Source organism: Sciurus carolinensis, chromosome 18 (genome assembly GCF_902686445.1).
Source record: "Sciurus carolinensis chromosome 18, mSciCar1.2, whole genome shotgun sequence".
NCBI lineage: Eukaryota > Metazoa > Chordata > Mammalia > Rodentia > Sciuridae > Sciurus > Sciurus carolinensis.
This window is the reverse complement of record NC_062230.1, coordinates 19,492,405-19,511,434: the sequence shown is the minus strand read 5'-3', so window position 1 is coordinate 19,511,434 and position 19,030 is coordinate 19,492,405. Positions and strand designations below refer to the sequence as shown.

General features: G+C 48.4%; 1 protein-coding gene across 1 annotated transcript; it reads right to left on the bottom strand.

The window, feature by feature from the left end:
• LOC124969930 (zinc finger protein 764-like) lies at positions 1-17,805 on the bottom strand. The gene is made up of 8 exons (XM_047532942.1): positions 17,298-17,805; positions 16,869-16,982; positions 15,608-16,130; positions 5,259-5,401; positions 3,644-3,726; positions 3,151-3,385; positions 2,898-3,011; positions 1-2,237 (listed from the first exon to the last, which is right to left on the bottom strand). Exons 1-8 carry the CDS (start codon positions 17,491-17,493, stop codon positions 1,306-1,308), a joined length of 2,340 nt encoding a protein of 779 aa, XP_047388898.1. The 5' UTR covers positions 17,494-17,805; the 3' UTR covers positions 1-1,305.
• Between the last annotated feature and the right edge of the window lie 1,225 nt (positions 17,806-19,030).

Sequence of the window (19,030 nt, the reverse complement as noted above, 5' to 3'; positions counted from 1 at the left end):
GATGTGGTTCAGTGGTCAAATACTCCTGGATTCAATCCCTGGTACCAAAACCAAAAAATAAAAATAAAAAAAAAACAGGAGCTGCTGGTCAACTGAGAGTGGTACTGTGGTGTGGCAGATGTCACACTCAGTTTGGAGTGACCAATTTGACCCTTACTGCCTAATCCTGACTGGGTTGTCCTCTTCAAGCAAGGTGCTTCCTTTCCTGGGCTGTTATAAGGGTAAAATGAGTCAATGGACAAGACAGTACTTTGTAAACCATAAAACGGGGGAGAACAAAAATCTGAAACAAACCTTGCTGTTACTTCCCTCTTGCCACCCTCTCACATGTGTACCCTGTCCTGGTCAGGAAAACCTAAACACTGTAGACACTGGTTTGTAAACTCAAATGACTACCAGGGGCCCAGCAGGTCCAGAGGGAGAAGGCCTGCTTTGTCAAAGACATGGCTTCAGGAACAATTTACTTTCTCTTTTTGCTCTACTTTAAGAAAAATACTAAAAGCAAGCCATGACAAGTGGCAACTGAGACTATCAGGAGCTAATATGGTCTTCAATAACCAAGGTATGGGCCTTGGTTATTGAAGAGCACTGGCTTCACTGAGGGAGAAGCTGCTGATCTGCTCCTATCAGTTGCGGTTTAATGGGAATTTAGGTCAAGCTGCCAAATCTTTGGATTTTTCAAGAGAAGCCAGAAACCTGGATTTTTGTGTGAAATACCCCAATTTTATTAGCATCATTATTTTATGGTGCTGGGGATTAAACCCAGGACCTTTGCCCATGCTAGCCCTTTTCAAATCTTTTTTTTTTTTTTTTTTTGAGACTGACCTTGAACTGGCAAGTCTCCTGCCTCAGCCTCTTGAGATTTAAGTCTTGATTGCTAATTTATAACATTTGAAAATGCTGCCTGGGTCAAAATAAGTAAACAAGGCAGCCACAGGCCTGATTCAGGATGGGACAACGAGTTTTAACTTCTGCATTAAGGAGACAATGGGTCAAACAAGGTTCTCTTTGACTTCGATCCTTTTGATACTTCTGAGCTGAGAAATTGCCTTTTTCCCCCATAGGGAGCTCCAGTGAGGGTTACTACAGCCCTACCTCAAATGGGAGGGGGAGAGCTTATAGAGCCTGGGCAGTAGGGAGCAAGGCATCAGCAGATGAAGCTCCTAAAGGCCTGTAAGACCATCCTCAGTCCCCAGGTTCAGCTCTTATGAATTCTGTGACTTCTCTGGAGGCCACCACAGAAGTTCATGCCCCTGAGCTAATCTGGGGCTTCAGGCTAGGCCTAGATCTTCACCCTTTGTTTTCTCACTTTTGAGGCTGTCCCCCACACTCCTGGAATATCTCTGGATAGAGCTGGAAGCCTACAGGTGGGTCCAGGTCCCCTGGGCTAGGAGCCAGGGTCAGACACAACCCACTAGGCCCCTGGCCCCTGCGTATCCCGGCTCCTGGTCGATGGACCCACTGGTGCTTGGCCATGGCTGACTTCTGACCAAAGCACCTGCCACACTGAGGGCAGGGATAGGGTCGCTCGCCACTGTGGGTACGCCTGTGGGCTGCCATTTCAGAGCTCTGCCGGAAACATCGCCCACAGTCTGGGCACGGGTAGGGCTTCTCGCCTGTGTGGGTGCGCAAATGGCGCCGAAGGTCTGAGGCGTGGGCGAAGGCCCGGCCACAGTCCGCGCAGGGGAAAGGGGTCTTGCCGCTGTGCACCCGCTGATGCTGGTGGAGGGCAGAGCTCTGGCTGAAGCAGCGGCCACAGTCAGCACAGCGGTAGGGCTTCTCGCCGGTGTGGACACGCAGGTGGGTAGTGAGGGCGGAGCGCTGCGTGAAGGCCCGGCCACAGTCAGGGCAGCGATGGGGCCGCTCCCCTCGGTGGATGGCCCGGTGCTTACTCAGGGAGGAAGCCCGGCCGAAGCCCTTGCCACAGTCAGGGCAACAGAAGGGCTTCTCGCCTGTGTGGGTGTACAGATGCTCGACCAGTGTGGAGCGCCAGGCGAAACTCTTGCCGCACACGTAGCAGCCATGACGCTGATCTGCTCTTGGGACAGATGGGTGGGCACGGAGTGGAGGGCGACCCCGGTGACGGACCTTGGATCGCCTCTCTAAGCTGGAAGGCAACCCAGCTGAGGATGGTTGGGGAACCTTCTGCTCAGGAATTCGAGAGTCCCCAGAGAGTGGCTTCTCCAGTGCTTCAGTCTCTTCCCTTTCTCTTTTTTCTTCCTTGTTTCTGGAACCTGCTGGGAGATAGGTGGGGGAAAGCTCAGACTCAGGCTCTTCTTGGTCCTTGAATCCCACACCCCTGCATGGTGACAGGCCTCTCAGATATGCCACTTTCTGGACCCACGGCTGTCTCTGGGACTTAGTGAAGAATGGGCAGAGGATCTTTAAGTGACACCTTGCCTCAGCTGCAGAGACAGAAAGGAGGGGAGGAAAGAGCAGTACATTCTCCCTCGGGGCTAGGGAAATGGCACTTGGGGGCAGGAAGGTCACCCCTGGGCTGGATCATGAAAGATGAATGGAGGCTTACTGGATGTTCCCAGCAGCAGGAACAGCTTAAAGAAAGGCATGAATGTGGCCAGCAATAAGTTAATCGAGGCTGAGCACTTTGTGAAGGTTGACAGGACGAACTGAAGAAAGTAAGCAATAGAAGCAAGAGAAAATGAACTACACACAGAAGGTGGTAGAGAAGCCAGTGATGGTGTGGGGGGAACTAGCAAGAAAGTTTATGTGTGAGGAGCTCTGAGGAGTGGAGTCAGGTGGGTCCAACCGCCTCTTTCTAGGCTGAGTCCAGAAGCCAGGCAGGGGCCAGGAATGATGGTCTCAGCTGAGAAAGCAATTCAGGGAAGAAACTGCTAAGTAGGTAATTCCCCTTGAGCCTGAGTACATATTTATTTCACCTGTATCTGCTTCTGTTGGGCCGTTGGCGACCTCGGGATCCTGGGCATCTGGATGCCACAGTTCGGCCTCTTCCTCCACCCAGGAGATGAGCGCTGGCTTGGTACCTCCGCCTCCTGGGAATAACGCAAACCCCGCGTTGTGGAGAGGCCTGTCCACACGGTCCCGACTTCCCGACCTTGGGCCCCCCACTCCACGTGCAGGACCCAGGATATACGGGGAATGTGGGCCCCCGTGGGCAGGCAGGGCTCTCACCGAGAGCGCTCAGGTGGAGGTAGGTCTCGCGCATCACATCCCGGTACAGCGCCCTCTGCGCCGGCCGCAGACACCCCCACTCCTCCCGGGAGAAGTACACGGCCACGTCCGCGAAGCTCACGGCCCCCGGCTTCCCGCACTGTGTTTCGGCCCCATTCGGTTCCCGGGCGGGGACAGGAGGCAGAGGCGGCGCCATGGAAACTGCCAGTCCCAGCGACAGGCCAGCTACCTCCCCCTACCGAACCTGGCTCTGCGGAGCGCCCCGTGCTCAAGAACGCCTCCCCAGCCCAGGCCCGGGGGTCGGAGGGAGGGAATTAGGGCCAGGAGGGAGCAAGCCCCGGCCTCGCGTGGGCCCACTGGAGTGGATGAAAACTGAGAGGGGCGGATACATAATCAGAACCGAGAGATGCCTTCATAAAAATGGCGGCAACGCGGCCTCTCGAACTTTGCTCCCATGCCGTCATGCCCACGGTGATGCCACTCGGATGTTTACCGGTCGCTTTGTCTTCCTGCCCTCATCCAAAATGGCCGCGGCGGCTACAGGTGCCAGTCTGAGAACCCGCCCCGCGTCCCTCCCTGCCAGAGTTAGGCGCAAGGCGACTCTTGGGAGAGTCGGCGCGGGCGGGAACTGATCTCTGTGCCCTTGGGATTGGGACATTAGTTTGCTTTTCTGGGTCGTTTATAGCCCAGCTCCAGCTCATCACTCTCTTGTTATGTTATTAGCTCAAGTTATTAGCTCAAAAACTATGACAGTAGCCATTTCTCAGTGTTGGCAGTTAAAAAAAACAAAACAAAACAAAACAAAAACAGATAAAAGTGAAACTTTTCCACTGGAAGTGTGTCCAAGACTGAAATTCTGGACACCCTAGGTAATGGGGGCAGCTGGGGAGCATAGCCTAGAGACTGAGAAAGGACAGAAGGACCCTCTTGTACAAGCTTATTCTCCCCCCACCCGCCTGCAGTACCTGCCTTTGGAGGTCCACTGCTTCCCTGGCTAGGCCTGGGTGTTTCACAAGCACCTTGGATTCCACATGGCTCAAACTGATCTCTTTGGGAATGGGTGTACCTCAATGGTAGAGAGTTTGACAGTATGTGTGCCAGTATTGCAAAAAGCAAAAACAAAAAAAATAACAAACTGAACTCATCACTTTCTTTCCCAAGCATACCCCCAATCCTGCCTCAGATCTTTTTTTAAACCTATGTTGTCATCTCTAACCCTAAAACCCCCTCTCATTTATTGACTGCCAACTAAGCTCCCACATGCCTTCATACATACCCAGCCCTAGGGAGAGTTGTTTTTTTCTCTGGAGAGGCTAAATCAATCACAGCATTTCACACACTTCACAAAAAGACCACCTCTTCAACAAGTCTGCTGTCTAGTATGGAACTTTTGCCTGCTTGCCTTCTTTCAAAGACCTCCTGAGGCTTTCACCTGACACTTTGCTTAGTGGATGCTTCTCCCCATATTGGGGTTCAATATCAACCAATCCCCAGAGAGTCAATGTGCACACACGATAACGCAAGACACACAACGAGGTTTTATTGCAAGCTCAAGCTTGGACCGCAAACCAGCCTCTCAGACTGCTACAATGGCTGAATGGGGAGCACCCCGAGGGGTGAGAAAACACTCTATTTAAGAAATTTTCAAGCATTCACACATAAAGACCTGTATATTATTGGTTAACATTTGAACAGCTAAACATTTGTCCTCTTTGGTTGGGTCCCACCAATCTATTTGATTCTCACTGGATCCCGCCAGAACTGAACGGTCCTGGAGGAAGAAGGGAGGAGGGAAGGGGTGAACTATGCAGGAGATGAGTCAGGGCTAACCCCCTCCCCCCTTGATAGATAAGGTTCCCAGGCAGCTGCCCATTTCTCCGACAGATATCTCTTAACAGCCTTGATAAACCCCAGGGACCCAGTATATCCTGTTTGTCCTGTATTGACTCTTGAGGGTAGCACTTGTGTGCCCTTTCCTGGGGGGGGGGGGGTTTACAGGCCAGTTCCCAAAATGGCTTGTTCATACAACATGGCTGCACAGATGTCACCTTGTTCTCAACACCCACACTCAGGGTAGCTGGACAAATAAAGAGTTGATCACAACAGACTTGGGGAGGAGACAAAGAGCTTGGGCAGGGTCAGACCAACTGAGAAGAAAGGTTTGTTGGAGAGTGGGTTGGAAAGGGTGAAGGTGTAGAGTTGCCCCCAAGGGTCTACATCCCAGTCCTGGCTCTCCCAGACTTTCAGGTCCCTAAAGAACACAAGAGAACATTGAAAACTTCCCTTAAGAGCAGTGGTATTGGGGCTGGGGAGATAGCTCAGTCGGTAGAGTGCTTGCCTTATAAACACAAGGCCCTGGGTTCGATCCCCAGTACCCAAAAAAAAAAAAAAACAACAACAACAACAAAACAGAGCAATGGTATTTTGTCACCTCCTAAAAGGACAGACATAAAAACACTATTTGTTCCTGTGATCCTCGCTGTGGTAGAAACAGGTGCTGCAGGCAAAAGGTCACTCCCTGCAGTGCACTGGGCAAGGCTGAAGGTTTTGGCAAAGCATGACTACCCCTGGGAACAGCCATGAGGTTGCTGGGTGAGTGCCAGGTGTTGAAACCTGGCACAAATTGAGGGTTTGGGGAAGGCCTGGGATACATGGAGCATTGGCTAGAGACTCAGAAACCACATCCGTGTCTCTGAGCTCAGAAGGTCATGACAACTCCCAAATAGACCCCCTTGCTGGCCTCTTCTAAATGTATTGGTTTTTTGTTTATTTTTTTTCTGAGTAGCTACTGAGAAAGAAAATAGATTCTTTTCTTTTTTTTTTAACAAAGATTCAAAATCTACCTGCCCCGCTGCCCTGGAACTTCCCCAAGGCTTACTTATATTTAGGTAACGACATCAAACCTCACAACAGCAGCAGCATTCAGATGGGTATCTAGCCCCTGGGAGCCACCCCACCCCTGGATGGTGTTGGGTAACTAAGGGGCTTACCAGGCAGGCAGGCCAATCACACATCCTATGACGGACCATAGGAGCAGCTGCTTAGGGAACTGGAGATGGAAAGGTGAACCGCCTCCACCTAAATTTGAATTCACACTCTGCCACTGACCTCAAGTTTGAGTGATTCATATAGTATGGCCTGATCATGGTACCACTGGATGTCTCAAAGCCAATTAAGTAAGAAGAAGGTCAAAATCCCAGGCTCCAGTGTGTGTTAGAAATTCAGGTCAGAAGAAATTAGTAACACTGGCAGCAAAGAATATGTAGATGATGTTTCTTGCTCAACAGAATATTCTTCTAGCTAGAACCAGGATACTGTCCCTACTGGCTTTCAGGATTGTCTTCCTAGTGATCCTGAGTATCTGGGCCCCACAGCTGAGATTCCTCCTTCACCGAGGAGATAGATGCTGCTTTGGGGTGTAAGAATCCTGGGAAAAACACTCAACACTTATGAAACCTATCCTAAGATTACCTGTGCATAGCACAGCAGGGTTGCACATGCCTGTAATCCCAGCAACTCTGGAGTTCGAGGCCAGCTTGGGCAACTTAGCAAGGCCCTAAGCAACTTAGTGAGACCCTGTTTCAAAATAAAAAATAAAAAGGCCTGGGGATATGGCTCTGGTTAAACACCCCTGGGTTCAGTCCCTGATACCCGCACACCAACAAAAAAATTACCTGTGCACTAATTGAATGAAAATGGAGCATCTCTTCCCCACAGGGCATTGTTCTAGATGTTCTGGGTGTTGGAGTCACTGTTAAACCAAAATAAAGTTTCTATTCTAATTTGACAGTAAGCTGGAGAAGAGAGATACCAGGTATGAATTTCACTGGCACAAGTTTCTGAAAGACCTTCTGGGCAGACTGTATAGACCTCCAAGGCTATACAAATAAGACACAGAGCCACGGTTCTGAGTAGTTTTCTAGCATGGGTAGAAGGAATTCAGGAGAATTTTTCCCCTCAAAATTGAACCCAAGGCATTCTACTACTGAACTACATCCCCAACCCTTTTTCCATTTTTTTGAAACAGGGCCTTGCTAAGTTGCAGAGGCTAGCCTTGAACCTGAATGCTCTTGCCTCAATCTTCAGAGTCGCTGGAATTATAGGGGTAAGCCACCACATCCAGCTCCGGGAGGAATTTCTTGAGGTGACATTTGACAGCATTAAAGGATGAATTAAATTTGGAGATGTAACCTAAATGGGTGGTTTATCTGTAGGTAGTGAGCTGGTTGGAATTCCAAGGGACGGAGCATGCTGGCCACTGTGGTATATACTCTGATCTTTTTACAGTAGATCCCGAGAGGCCACTGGAGGAATCTGGCAGGGGAAGCAGTTAGGAATTTCAGTGAGGTTGATCTGACCCCATCAAGCTGGGGCGAGTCTGACACAAGGCCCTGCCCCTGCCACCCGCCCTCTTCCCTTTTCAGAAATCCCCATCAGCTAGACCTCACGGGCACGTGGACACCCCCATAAGGCAAGCACCTCACTGCCCCAGGGAGACCTGCACCACCACGTCTGCGAAGCTCACGGCTTTTGGTCTCTTTACCCTTCTTAGTCCTGCCAAGCCTTCAGAGGCACATCAGGAGGAAGACAAGAGTTCCGCTACCCCAGAGAGCGATGCTAAGGAATCTGGGGGCCAACAAAGCGGGAGACGGCGCGGGGGAGGGGGCTGTTTCAAGCCTTGGCACCGGAAATAGCTTTGGGTGCGGCCGCTGTAGGACAGCGAGAAACGCCAGTTACACGAACCCGGTGGTGCGGGGGGCCATGAAACTAAGGTGCCCTCAGAAAAGATGCCTGCATCCTCGGTTCTTTTCATTTTAGAAAAAGTCGCTGAACAGCTTGAATGCCAACCTGGTGTCAGTAACCTGGATTGTTTCCCCTAGAAACGGTCTGTCTTCTGTTGTTGTTCCTCAAGTGGCCTTGGCCACTCCCCTTGCCCACAGTTAAGATGGCCTCGGCCGCTTCGGCTACGAGCTCAGGGCCGGCGGCGGCGAGTGGTCCAGAAGTGGGAAAAGATGGGGTCAGGGAGGCTGATGCACCCACCCCAATTTCAGCAAGAAGGCCCACCCAGGGATCTGAACTTCAGAAAATAATTTTTTTTTTTAACAAACTCATTTATTTCTTTAAAAAATTCATTTACCAGGTGCGGAAGAATATTCAGTGATGTCACCTCTCATTCTGTTACTTTATTATCAGTTTCTTAAATATTCCTCTAAAGATAGTCTATGAATACCATATACTCCATATACTTACTAGCTCTGAGGACATTGGGCCCACTATCTCTCAATGCCTTAGGAGTTAAACGTCATTTTAGAGAAGAAAAAGCCAAAGCCCGGGTGCTAACCAAAGGCAGACCCCTTCAGTGATTTCAGGTCTTCATAGTACTAAACACGAGCCTTTTCCAGTGCCTCGCACTGCCTCCTCCAGGTATGTTCCAGAAAAGCAACGTGAACACTTTGAATATGCTGACCCCTGCTGACCATATGAAAATGAACTGAATTTTAAATGTATTAAGGTATGATTGTATTAAAAATTAGGTGCATTAATGGATGACAGGATTCGTTTGTTTTATTTATTTATTTGTTTTTACTTTTTTGTGGTGCTGGAGCTCAAACCCAGGGCTTTGAGCATACTAGGGAAGCTTTCTACCTCTGAGCTACATCCCCAGCCCCTCATTTGTTGTAAAGCTCTACTTCCTGGGGATTTCTTAATTCCAGGTACTCCAAAAGAAGACAATAGCCCACTATACAAAACTGCACTTGGTTCTGTGATATAACTGAAGACATTAATAGTATTCATTTTCCCCAATTGATCATTTACTATGTGCAAGAGTTTACGTGCGGCAGGGCAGATGTTGTACACCTGTAATCCAGCGGCTGGGGAGGCTGATCAGGAGGATGGCAAATTCAAAGCCAACCTTAGCAATTTATCGAGGCCCTAAGCAACTCAGCAAGACCCTGTCTCAAAAAATAAAAAGGGCTGGGTTTGTGGCTCAGTGATTAAGCACCCTTGGGTTCAATTCCTGCTTTAAAAAACAAAACTCTCAGTGCTCTTTCTGGTTAATTCACTTAACTCTTCAGAGATAGGCAATCTCGTTTATCAGGAATCTAAGGCCCAGAGAGATTACCTTGCTCCAGGCCACAGAACTAGTGAGTAGTGGAGTCAGGATTCAAATCCAGGCAATGTGACTCCGGAACACATGCTGGAACACACAGAATTGGTGAAGGCAAATTTTCAACAACCAGAGAGAAGTGGAATTTGAGGCCAGATAAAGTAGTAACATGGGGTAGCACAGGAAGCAAAGACCTAAGATCAGAGAAGCTGCTTCTGGCCACATGCACTGTTCCATAGTCATATAAGCCTGAAGGAAAAAAAAAAACTAATAATAACAGGCTATGATAAGCATTGAAAAGTAAATAAGAAAGATACATTTAGGGGTCATGTAAAAGGGGAAGAAAGTCATTTCAAGTGTAAGGGAAGTACATGAAATTGCCCAGGAGAAAGGGTGAGTGGTGGAGGAACCAAAGGTACCCAGTGGCTGCCCTCATCAGTGGGCTTCTCTTGTTCAGGCCCTTACAGATTTAAATCTGGAGTCTCCTTGCTGGTCTTTGGGCTCCCTACCTTTTGCCTTTCCCATCCATCCTGCATGACTGTCTGTTGTAGGCAAAAGAAATGGGAAATCAGGAGATTTGGGTTCCAGACTTGCTTCTGCCACTGACTCAACTGTGTGACCCTCAGTAAGTTCCCTCCTGTCTCTGGGCCTCAGCATTCTCTGACTATATTCTGTGGAGCATTATTCCCATGAAATACCCTGCGGGGGGAAAACTAGGCACCCCCCCTCCCTTAGAGAGCTCCTTTAGCATATTTAAGGGACAGGGCAGCCTTCAAGAAAGAAGACAAGGTGTGATGGTGCATGCCTGTTGTCCCAGCTACTTGGAATGCTGAAGCAGAAGGATCCCTTAAGCCCATGATTTGGGGACCAATCTGGGCATGTGGTGAGAGCCTGCTGAAAGAGACAGGGGGTTGGAGAGGGAGAGAGGGGGGGAGGGAGGAAAAAGGGAAGGAAAGAAGAAAGAAAGAACCAAGTGCAATGGCACATATCTGTAATCCCAACTACTTAGGAAGCTGAGATAAGAGAACTGCAAGTTTCAAGGCCAGCCTGGGCAACTTAGCAAGACCCTGTCTCAGAGAAAAAATAGAAAGGGCTAGGGATATAGCTCAGTGGTAGAGTACCACTGGATTCAATTCCTAGTACCGGAAAGAGAGAAGGCTGAGGATGTAGCTCAGTGGTAGAATACTTGCCTAGCATGTATGAGGCCCTGAGTTCCATCCCCAGTACTGGAAAAAAAAAAAAAAAAAAAGGAGTGGAGGGAGAAAGGAAGGAAAGAACTGCATCTACTGCTTCCCAAACCCTGCTTAAAACATTGATCTCAGGAGTTTTCTTCCAGCTTAAAAGGCTTAAAAGTCCACCCAGGGTTACTCCAGGGTTACTCCAGGAACTGGCTCCTCCATCCTTCTCTTCACTTGACCAAAACCTGAGACCATCATTCCAACTTCCTCTTTTGCTGTCCATGTCCAGCCCATGAAGAGAGCAGGTACTTCCCATTAATCTCCAGCCACATCTCCACCCTTCCTACATCCCCCTCTGTAGTTCATTCGCAGAGCAGCCAGAGTACAGTTTGTTTGTTTGTTTGTTTAATGCAAATAAGATCACCTTAACATACTGCTTAAACCCCCAGTGCACATACAGGAGTCAACTTCACACACACAAAGGGACAGAAGGAACAGTGGTTGCCAGTGGTTGTCAGGGAGGGAAAAATGTCAGTGTTTCATGGGTGCAGACTTTCAGCTAGGGAAAATGAAGAACTTCTGGAGCCTGATGGTTTTGATGGTCATATAACAATTTGAATATACAGTCATGAGCCATCTGATGAGGTTTTTGGTCCATAGCAAGTACAACAATGGTCCCATGGAATTATATTGCCTGGTGATGTCAAATCCTTCTTAGTTTAAGTATTCTATGATAGTCACCCAACAGTGAAGAGGCCTAAGGCAGCATTTCTCAGAATGAAACCCTGTCCTTAACACATGATTGTACTTAAAACCACTGTACTGTATTCTTAAAAATAATTTAGGTGGAACTGGGGATGTGGCTCAGTGGTACAGCAATTGCCAAGCATGTGTGAGTCCCTGGGTTTAATCCATAGCACTGTACAGACAAATATAATCCTGGACTATTTAGAATCAAGTCCAAACTTCACATTCTTGCAAGCCAGAGCTGCTGTGATGTGCCCCTCCCTCTTCTCCAAGCCCATCTATAAATTTGCACTTCTGGGTCCAGATACAGGTGTCCTTTCTGTACCTTTACCAAACTCATCCCTAGTTTAGAAGGTTCCACTTGCTGTTCCCTGTATCCCTGCTCTTCCCACCCCAATCACCCCAACCCCTGAGACCCTTTCCTCTCCAACTCCCACGGCTGCTCAACAGATCTCTAGTGTCTAGGCTTCTTCCACAATCTCACTCCGCACTACCTTGCAAAGACATCTTTTGACAGCACTTATCAAACAGTCCTGCTCTTGTTCAAGAATTTTCTATGGTTCCTGAGTGCCTGCAAAACAAACTTAAAACTCCTCTGATGGGATGGATTACTCTCTCAGATTTGATCTGTTATGGTTTAGATATGAAATATCCCCTAAGGTCATGTGCAAGACAATGCAAGAATGTTCAGAGATGAAATGAGTTTGAATCTAATCAGTGAATTAATCCACTAATGTGGATTAACTGGATTGTGAGGATAGGCAGGTTGGGTATGACTGGAAGACATACGTCACTGAGTGCTTGATTTTAGGGTATATACTTTGTCCCTGGTGAACAGAGTGCCCCCGACCCCCATTTGATTCCTGGCTGTCATGTCCTGAGCTGCTTTCTTACACCTTGCCCTTCCACCATAATATTCTGCTTCACTGGGTGCAAGCTATGGAGTCGGCGGACATGGACTGAACCTCTGAAATTATCAGCCCAAATAAACTTTCCCCTCTCTACGTTGTTCTTGCCAAATCTTTCAGTCACAGTGACAGAGAGCTGACTAAAACGTGCCCCTGTCCCTCAGCTGCCTGTCTTCCATTATCCCATACCTAGTTCTTTATGTTCAGTCAAGTGGAACTACTGACCTTTCCCCATGCTTGCCTACCTAGTCTGTTGAAAACTTTGTCATTCTTCAAGTCCCGCATGCTCCACCTCCTCTAGGACACCTCTCTTGATTCAGAAGACCTGGCCAAGTCTCTGCTAGGTCCTCCCACATACTATTTTGTATTAATAATAACCAATGTTTATTAAACACTAATGTGAAGCCAGGCATGGTGATGGGTATCTGTAGTTTCAGTTCCTGGGGAGGCTGGGGTGGGAGAATTGCTTGACCCCAGGAATTTGAGACCAACCTGGGCATAGTAGTGAGACTCCACAAAAAAACAAAAACATTGGTCGTGGTAGAGCATTGGGGATGGTAGAGCCTGGTGGTGGTAGAGCTTGGTGGTGGTAGAGTATTTCCCTAGCATGTGCAAGGCCTTGAGTTTGATCCTCACCACTGCAAAACAAAAACAAGTCAAAACAAAATAACCCACTAAATGTGAAAGATTCTCTTCTTGATAATCTTTATACCAATTTTTTGTTGTTGTTTTCATTTGGTTTTTTTTTTAAAGCTTTTCATTGTTGTTGTTGTTTTAGTTGTGAATGAACACAATATCTTTATTTATTTTTATGTGGTGCCGAGGATCGAACCCAGTGCCCCACACATAGGAGGCAAGTGCTCCATCACTGAGCTATAACCCCAGCCCCGATTTTGGGGTTTTGTTTGTTGTTGTTGTTTCTTTGTACCAGGGATTGAACCCAGGGGCACTTAACCACTGAGTCACATCCCCCGCGCTTTTTTTTATATGTTATTTAGAGACAGGGTCTCACAGAGTTGCTTAGGTACTTGCTAAATTGCAGAGGCTGGCTTTGAACTCAGGATCTTCCTGCCTCAACCTCCCTAGCCTCTGGGATTACAGGTGTGCATCCCCATGACCAGTTCCTAATACCAATCTTATGAGTTAGGTGTTGTTATTATCCAGTCTTTTAGAGACGAGGAAACTGAGGCACAGAGAAGTGACTTGCACCAGCAACGATTTGCCCAAGATTGCATGGCAAAGAGCAGGTGAGTCAGGAGCTGAACCCAGTATGCCTAGAGCCAGTGCTCTTACCCTTGTCCTGAATTGTGTCTCTTTTCTATCCTTTTTGTGAAACAAGCCTCCCTTACTGCTTCCTCTGCTGGAGAACCTCCCCCACACCAGTTCCTCCTCATGCCATGGTAAGCAGGGACAGTTCCTTCTCCCAGCAGCTTTTCCTGGCTTAGCACCAGCTAGGCTAAGTTAGGTGGTGCCTCTGGGTTTCCCTGTCCTGCCCCAATCACTTTCTTCCACATTCCATGTGGGACCTGGGTGAGCTGTGACCCCAGAGCCCAACACAAAACCCACAGAGGCCTCAGATAGTGTTTGCTGAACGAATGAATGAATAAGGTCAGCTTTTCTCATCTTGCAATTCCCTTAGCACCCAGCCCCTCCAAAGAAAGCTTTCAATACAGTCACTGAATCAGATGGCTCCATCTTTGAAGTGGAAACAGACACCAACTTTGCTGAGGCGCTCAGTTTTCTGCGCAGACTCCCCAGGCAGGATGGGCTAGGTTCTGTATCCTTAGTCCCTGACCCATATTTTCTGCCCAGATCTGACTTCTCAGAAGTGGTAGAAATATTGGGGCTGTATGTCAGTTTCCAGCCTTGCTGTGTTATAGCAGTCAAACTTGGAGAACATCACGAAATCACTAAATCTGAGCCCAAGTTTACTTCTTTGTAAAACATGACTGTTGGTATCCATGCCCTCCCTAGGGAGCTGCTTCTCCTTCTCCTTCTTCTTCTCCTTCTCCTTCTCTTCCCCCACTCCTATTCCTTTTTCTCCTCCTCCTCCTCCTTCTCCTTTTTCTTGTTTTGGTACTGGGGGTCAAACATGCTAAGAGTGCTCTACCACTGAGCCATATTGCCAGCCCCTTAAAAAAAAATTTTTTTTTTTGAAGAGTTGGGGATATAGCTTAGTGGTAGAGTACTTACCTGGCATGTGGGAGGCCACAGGTGCTGGGTTCAATCCCTCATACTGCAAAGAAAAGAAGGAAGAAGAAAACAAAAATTTCAGACACAGTCTCACTAAATTGCCCAGACTGGCCTCAAACTTGTGATCCTCCTGCCTCAACATCCTAAGTCACTGGGATTATAGGTGTACATCACCACACTTGACTTCTCTTTCCCTTTTGTTATTCTTTTATCCCCCACCCCCATCCTAGGGATTGAACCCAATGGCAAGCACTTTACCAATGAACTGCATCCCCAGTCCTTTTTACTTTTTGAGACAGGATCTCACTAAGGTGCTTAAGGCCTCACTAAGTAGCTGAGGCTGGCCTTGAACTTGTGGATCCTTCTGCCTCATCCTCCTAAGTAACTGGGCCAATCCCCAGCATTTTAAAAATTTTATTTTGAGATAGGATCTCACTAAGTTGCCCAGGCTGCTGGCCTGGAACTTTACATCCTCCTGCTTCAGCTTCCCAAGTTGCTAGGATTACAGGTGTGTGCCACTTCATCCAACCCCAGCTCCCCTCTTTTGTTATTTATTTATTTTATTTTATTTTTGAGACAGGATCTCACTAAATTATCAAGACTGACCTCAAATCAAACTTGAGTTCCTCCTGCCACAGCTTTTCAAGTATCTGGTACAGCTGGCATTACAGGTGTGCACCACCACAACCAGCTCTTTTTTACACTTTATAAAGTGTAAAATATTGACAGTAATTCAGTCTTTTCAACAAATGTTTATTGCACATTTACTATGTCATACATATCATCTTGTTAAAATTTCAATCTTCACAGGAACCCTTTGAGGTAGATATTTACCTTCCTCTTAAACATGAGGGAACTGAGGCTGAGGGAGGGCATGTATGACTTGCCACCAGTGCCTTGGGGCAATCTGCAGAGACCAGATTTGGACCACCTGCCCCCATCCTGGGGGACTATGTCTGCCAGCAGGCCTCTCTCCCCAGGCCTCAGATTTACCTCTGAAGTAGACAGGGAGCCAGTGGATGTTTCCTGAGATGATGGCAAGGTCTCAGTTGCACCTGCTACTGAGGTAACACTGAGAAAAGTCCAGCCTCGCACTCTCCTGTTTTGTTTTTTTTTAACAAAAGACTTGGGGAGGGCTATCAATTTTAATCTATTTAAATTTTTACAGGCACTTTTCTTTTTTACAAGTTTGGAAACTTGAGGGATCCTTGAGGGAAGTGCAAGGGATTAATATCAGTTCCCAAATCCCTGACTCGGGAGCCAACCTCAGGCTCAGTCAGTGCCAAGATGAGGTTCAAGTCCAGCTGGTGGGAGCTGCTCACCCGCACTCCTCAAAGATGTCTGGGTAGTGCCGGAAGAGCACTGGCGGGTCCCGGTCACCTCGGACAGGGGCCCGAGGCACAGCCCGGATGCCAGGCCTCCGGCCTCGCCGACCCCCAGAGCAGGAGCGGTGTATCCACTGGTGCGCTTCTACGGCAAATTTCCTCTTGAAGCGCATGCCACACTCGGGGCAGGGGAAGGGCCGCTCGCCCGAGTGCATGCGCCGGTGGCTGACCAGCAGTGATGGGTAGGTGAAGCGGCGGCCGCAGTCTGCACACACGTGGCGCCGCTGGTTTGCCTGAGCATCCACGTTGGGCACTGGCACCGGGACTGGGGACTGTGCACCTGCCGTCTGGTCCCAGGAAGCTTTCATGGGCAGCTGTGCTCTTGCAGAGGCCTTGCTAGTAGTGGAGTCAGGGTTGTGTTTAACAAACTCTTCATGCTGCTCCTTCCCAGGAACCCTTCCGGGTCTCTTGGCTCTGGGACCTTCCTTGGGTTCCAACTTCTCCTTGTTTGGGATGCTTCCTGAGAAACAGGTATTAAGGTACATTTTATAACACTTTTGCATAAATTATCTCAGGTTATAGAGTGGTTTTTACTTATGTAGTGCCAAAAAAATACTGCTAGTAATTAACAAGTCAGCTTTGGTGGAAAGTGAACAGATCTCCTTCCTTATGTGTCAAAATGGGAACAATAATGTTTTCTTGACTACATAAGATCCACGGGAGAATTAAATGAGTAATAAGTGTTCATCACTTAGTAAATGCTCAATAAGCAAAAGTTATTGATGTGATTTCTTCAGTTTTTGAAGGATAAGACTGTTTTACAGATGAGGAAACATTTGCTCCAGTTCACTCCCCTGGGGGATGAAGAGGGGAAAAGACCAAAGTTAACCAATTACCAGTATTTTCTCTTATACCACTTTGCCTTGCTTGAGAAATGTGAAAAGCAGATCTGAAGCCACTCCCATTGTTAGGGACATTTTAGTTGCTCTTGAGAAGGGGAGAATGGTGTTTTCTATCAGAGGGACCTAGAAACCTGAGTCTTGGACTTGGGCTCCTAATTCTCCTACTCTGGTGTCAATAAGATTAATGTCCCAAGTTCTGCAAACTTTGTACTAGGTCTGCCTTCTTTCCTCTTCTAATATCCAACATAGGTTGGCTCTTTCATTTTTTTAGAGAAGTTGAGATTGAGGACCTGAAAGAAAACTTTGCTAGGAAGAGTATCAAGGGGGATGGGAGGAGACCTGGGACAATCCCTCACCTCTCAGAGCTCCTCCCAGGCTTTCCCCCTCCTCAGGATCCTGGGCGGCGGAGCTCCAAGCCTCACTCTCCTGTTCCATCCAAGAGATGAGGGCTGGTTTGGGGCCTGGGAATCCTGGGAGAGAATAGGGATCACAGTGCTGGCCTGAGAGGGTGTCCTGGAAGATGGCATCCCCCTGCCAGAGTGAGGGCACCTCCTCAGAACTTATGCTCAACCTGGACAGAATCTGCAAATACTCTTGCCTGGATGAAGCGGATGTGGGAGGGTAAGACTCCCGAGGGGGGTACCTGAAGCCCGGGAATGGGAGGTGGCTGGCGCTGTTGGTGGAGTGGTGCGGGATTAGGGCTCACAACCCACTGGGTCCTTCTGTATCGTCTCCCCCTGTGAAACCCGGTGGAGGAGGAGGGGGGCTCTGGCCAGGGGCCTCACCGAGCGCGCCCAGGTGGCCGTAGGTCTCCCGCATCACGTCCCGGTACAGGGCCCTCTGCGCGGGCCGCAGACACCCCCACTCTTCAGGGGAGAAGTACACGGCCACGTCCGCGAAGCTCACGGCCCCAGGCTCCCTGCAACCAGGCCGGGTCTCCCCGGGTCTCAGCGCCAGGAGCGGGGCTGGGGGCGGCGCCATGGGGGTTCCCAGCCCCAAGCAGCGGTAGCCTTGTTCCTGAGGCCACCGCCTCCCCGCTCCTGTCCTCAGCTTTCTTCGTCCACGGGAAGGGCTGCCCGGGCCCCGGCCCCGCCCAGCCTCGACGTCCGAAAGCTGCCGGGAATCGAATTAGTAGGGACTGGCTGCTAGTGATTCAGGGATGGGGACAAATAAAACTCCTTGGTGTTTATTCACTTCATGGCCGCTTGGACATAGACACCCGGGTTAAAGGACCCGGAAGGTGCCTTCAGAAAATATGGCGACAACTTGGCTTCAATTGCCACTCGTTGTTTTTGAGGGCGCCGTTTCTTAAGCATATCAAATATGGCACTTTCTGGCTTCTCTGGCATCAGCGTCTCATTTGCCCTTAAATATAATGGCCGTTGCAGTAGTTTCCCCCGCCCCTCCTGTTTCCCCGGGTCCCTTCTTTTGGTGTGAAGGGAAGACTGGCAGGAAAATAGAGAAAAAGGTTCTTGCCCTCAAGAAAGATGGAGGGACCCGCAGCTCCTTACGCCTTTCTTCGCCCTCAACACACAGCGGTCGATGATTGGCGGTAACCAAGGAAGAAGCTGCGCTGTGATTGGTCCGGATCGGCGGGGCGTTTGAAACAGCTCGAGGCCCTGAATCCTCCGTTGGCCAACTGAAGCTCAGGGAGAGCCTTGGTGGCTTTAGTGCCTGAGAATGCGGTCTTACACGGTTTCCCACCCCGCCTCCCGATGCCGCAACAGCTGGGAAGACTGTGGCAAAACCTTTGTACAGCAGTCAAGGTAGAAAGCAGTACGTGCTTACAGTCGCAGAGCCAACCGGACCCTTTGAATCCATGATTCTGCTTGCTCTGTCTCTGGACACACCTGTAATTCCAGGTACACTGGAGGCTGAGGCAGGAGGATCGCAAATTCGAGGCCAGCCTCAACGACTTAGCGAGACCCTATCTCAAAGCAAAAAATAAAGAGGCTGGGATGTAATTCAGTGGTAGAGCTCCCCTGGGTTTAACCCCCAATACCGCAAAATAAAAGTAATATAACCAGGTTTTGAAAAGAGGAGTACCCCTATTTCTTAAACTACTTTTAACTCTCTTTATTAATTTGAGTTATAGTGTACATACAGTAAAATACACAGATCTTAAATGTAAAATTCCTTGAGTTTTGATAAATGTAACTATTACCCCTAACAAGATATAGAACATGGATGTCACCTCTGAATGTTTCCTTGTGTACCCTTTCCAGTCGCTTTTTTAAATTGACACATTAAAATTGTACGTTTGTGGGATACTCTGTGATGTTTTTGATACGTGTATACATTGTGTAATGTTCAAATAAGGATAAGCATATCTGTCCCCTCAAATATTTATTGTTTCTTTGTAGTGAAAATATTCAGAATTCTTCCTTCTAACTTTTTTGAAACATACAGTACAATTATTGTTATCTGTACTCAACCTGCCATTCAGAACACCAGAACTTTTTTCTCATACAGGCAAAATTTCTAATTGTGGTAAAATACTTGTTAAACCATTTAAGCC

Bases quoted from the DNA above. Each gene is read 5' to 3' on its own strand.
- LOC124969930 (XM_047532942.1), bottom strand. From the start codon at position 17,493: ATGGCGCCGCCCCCAGCCCCGCTCCTGGCGCTGAGACCCGGGGAGACC. The intron at 3,727-5,258 runs GTCTGTTGTGAT...TAACTCTGGCAG, and splicing joins GCTCTTTGTCTCCTCCCCAA to GGAGGGACGCGGGGCGGGTT. The intron at 2,238-2,897 runs GTGAAATAAATA...CCTATCTCCCAG, and splicing joins CCCAACAGAAGCAGATACAG to CAGGTTCCAGAAACAAGGAA.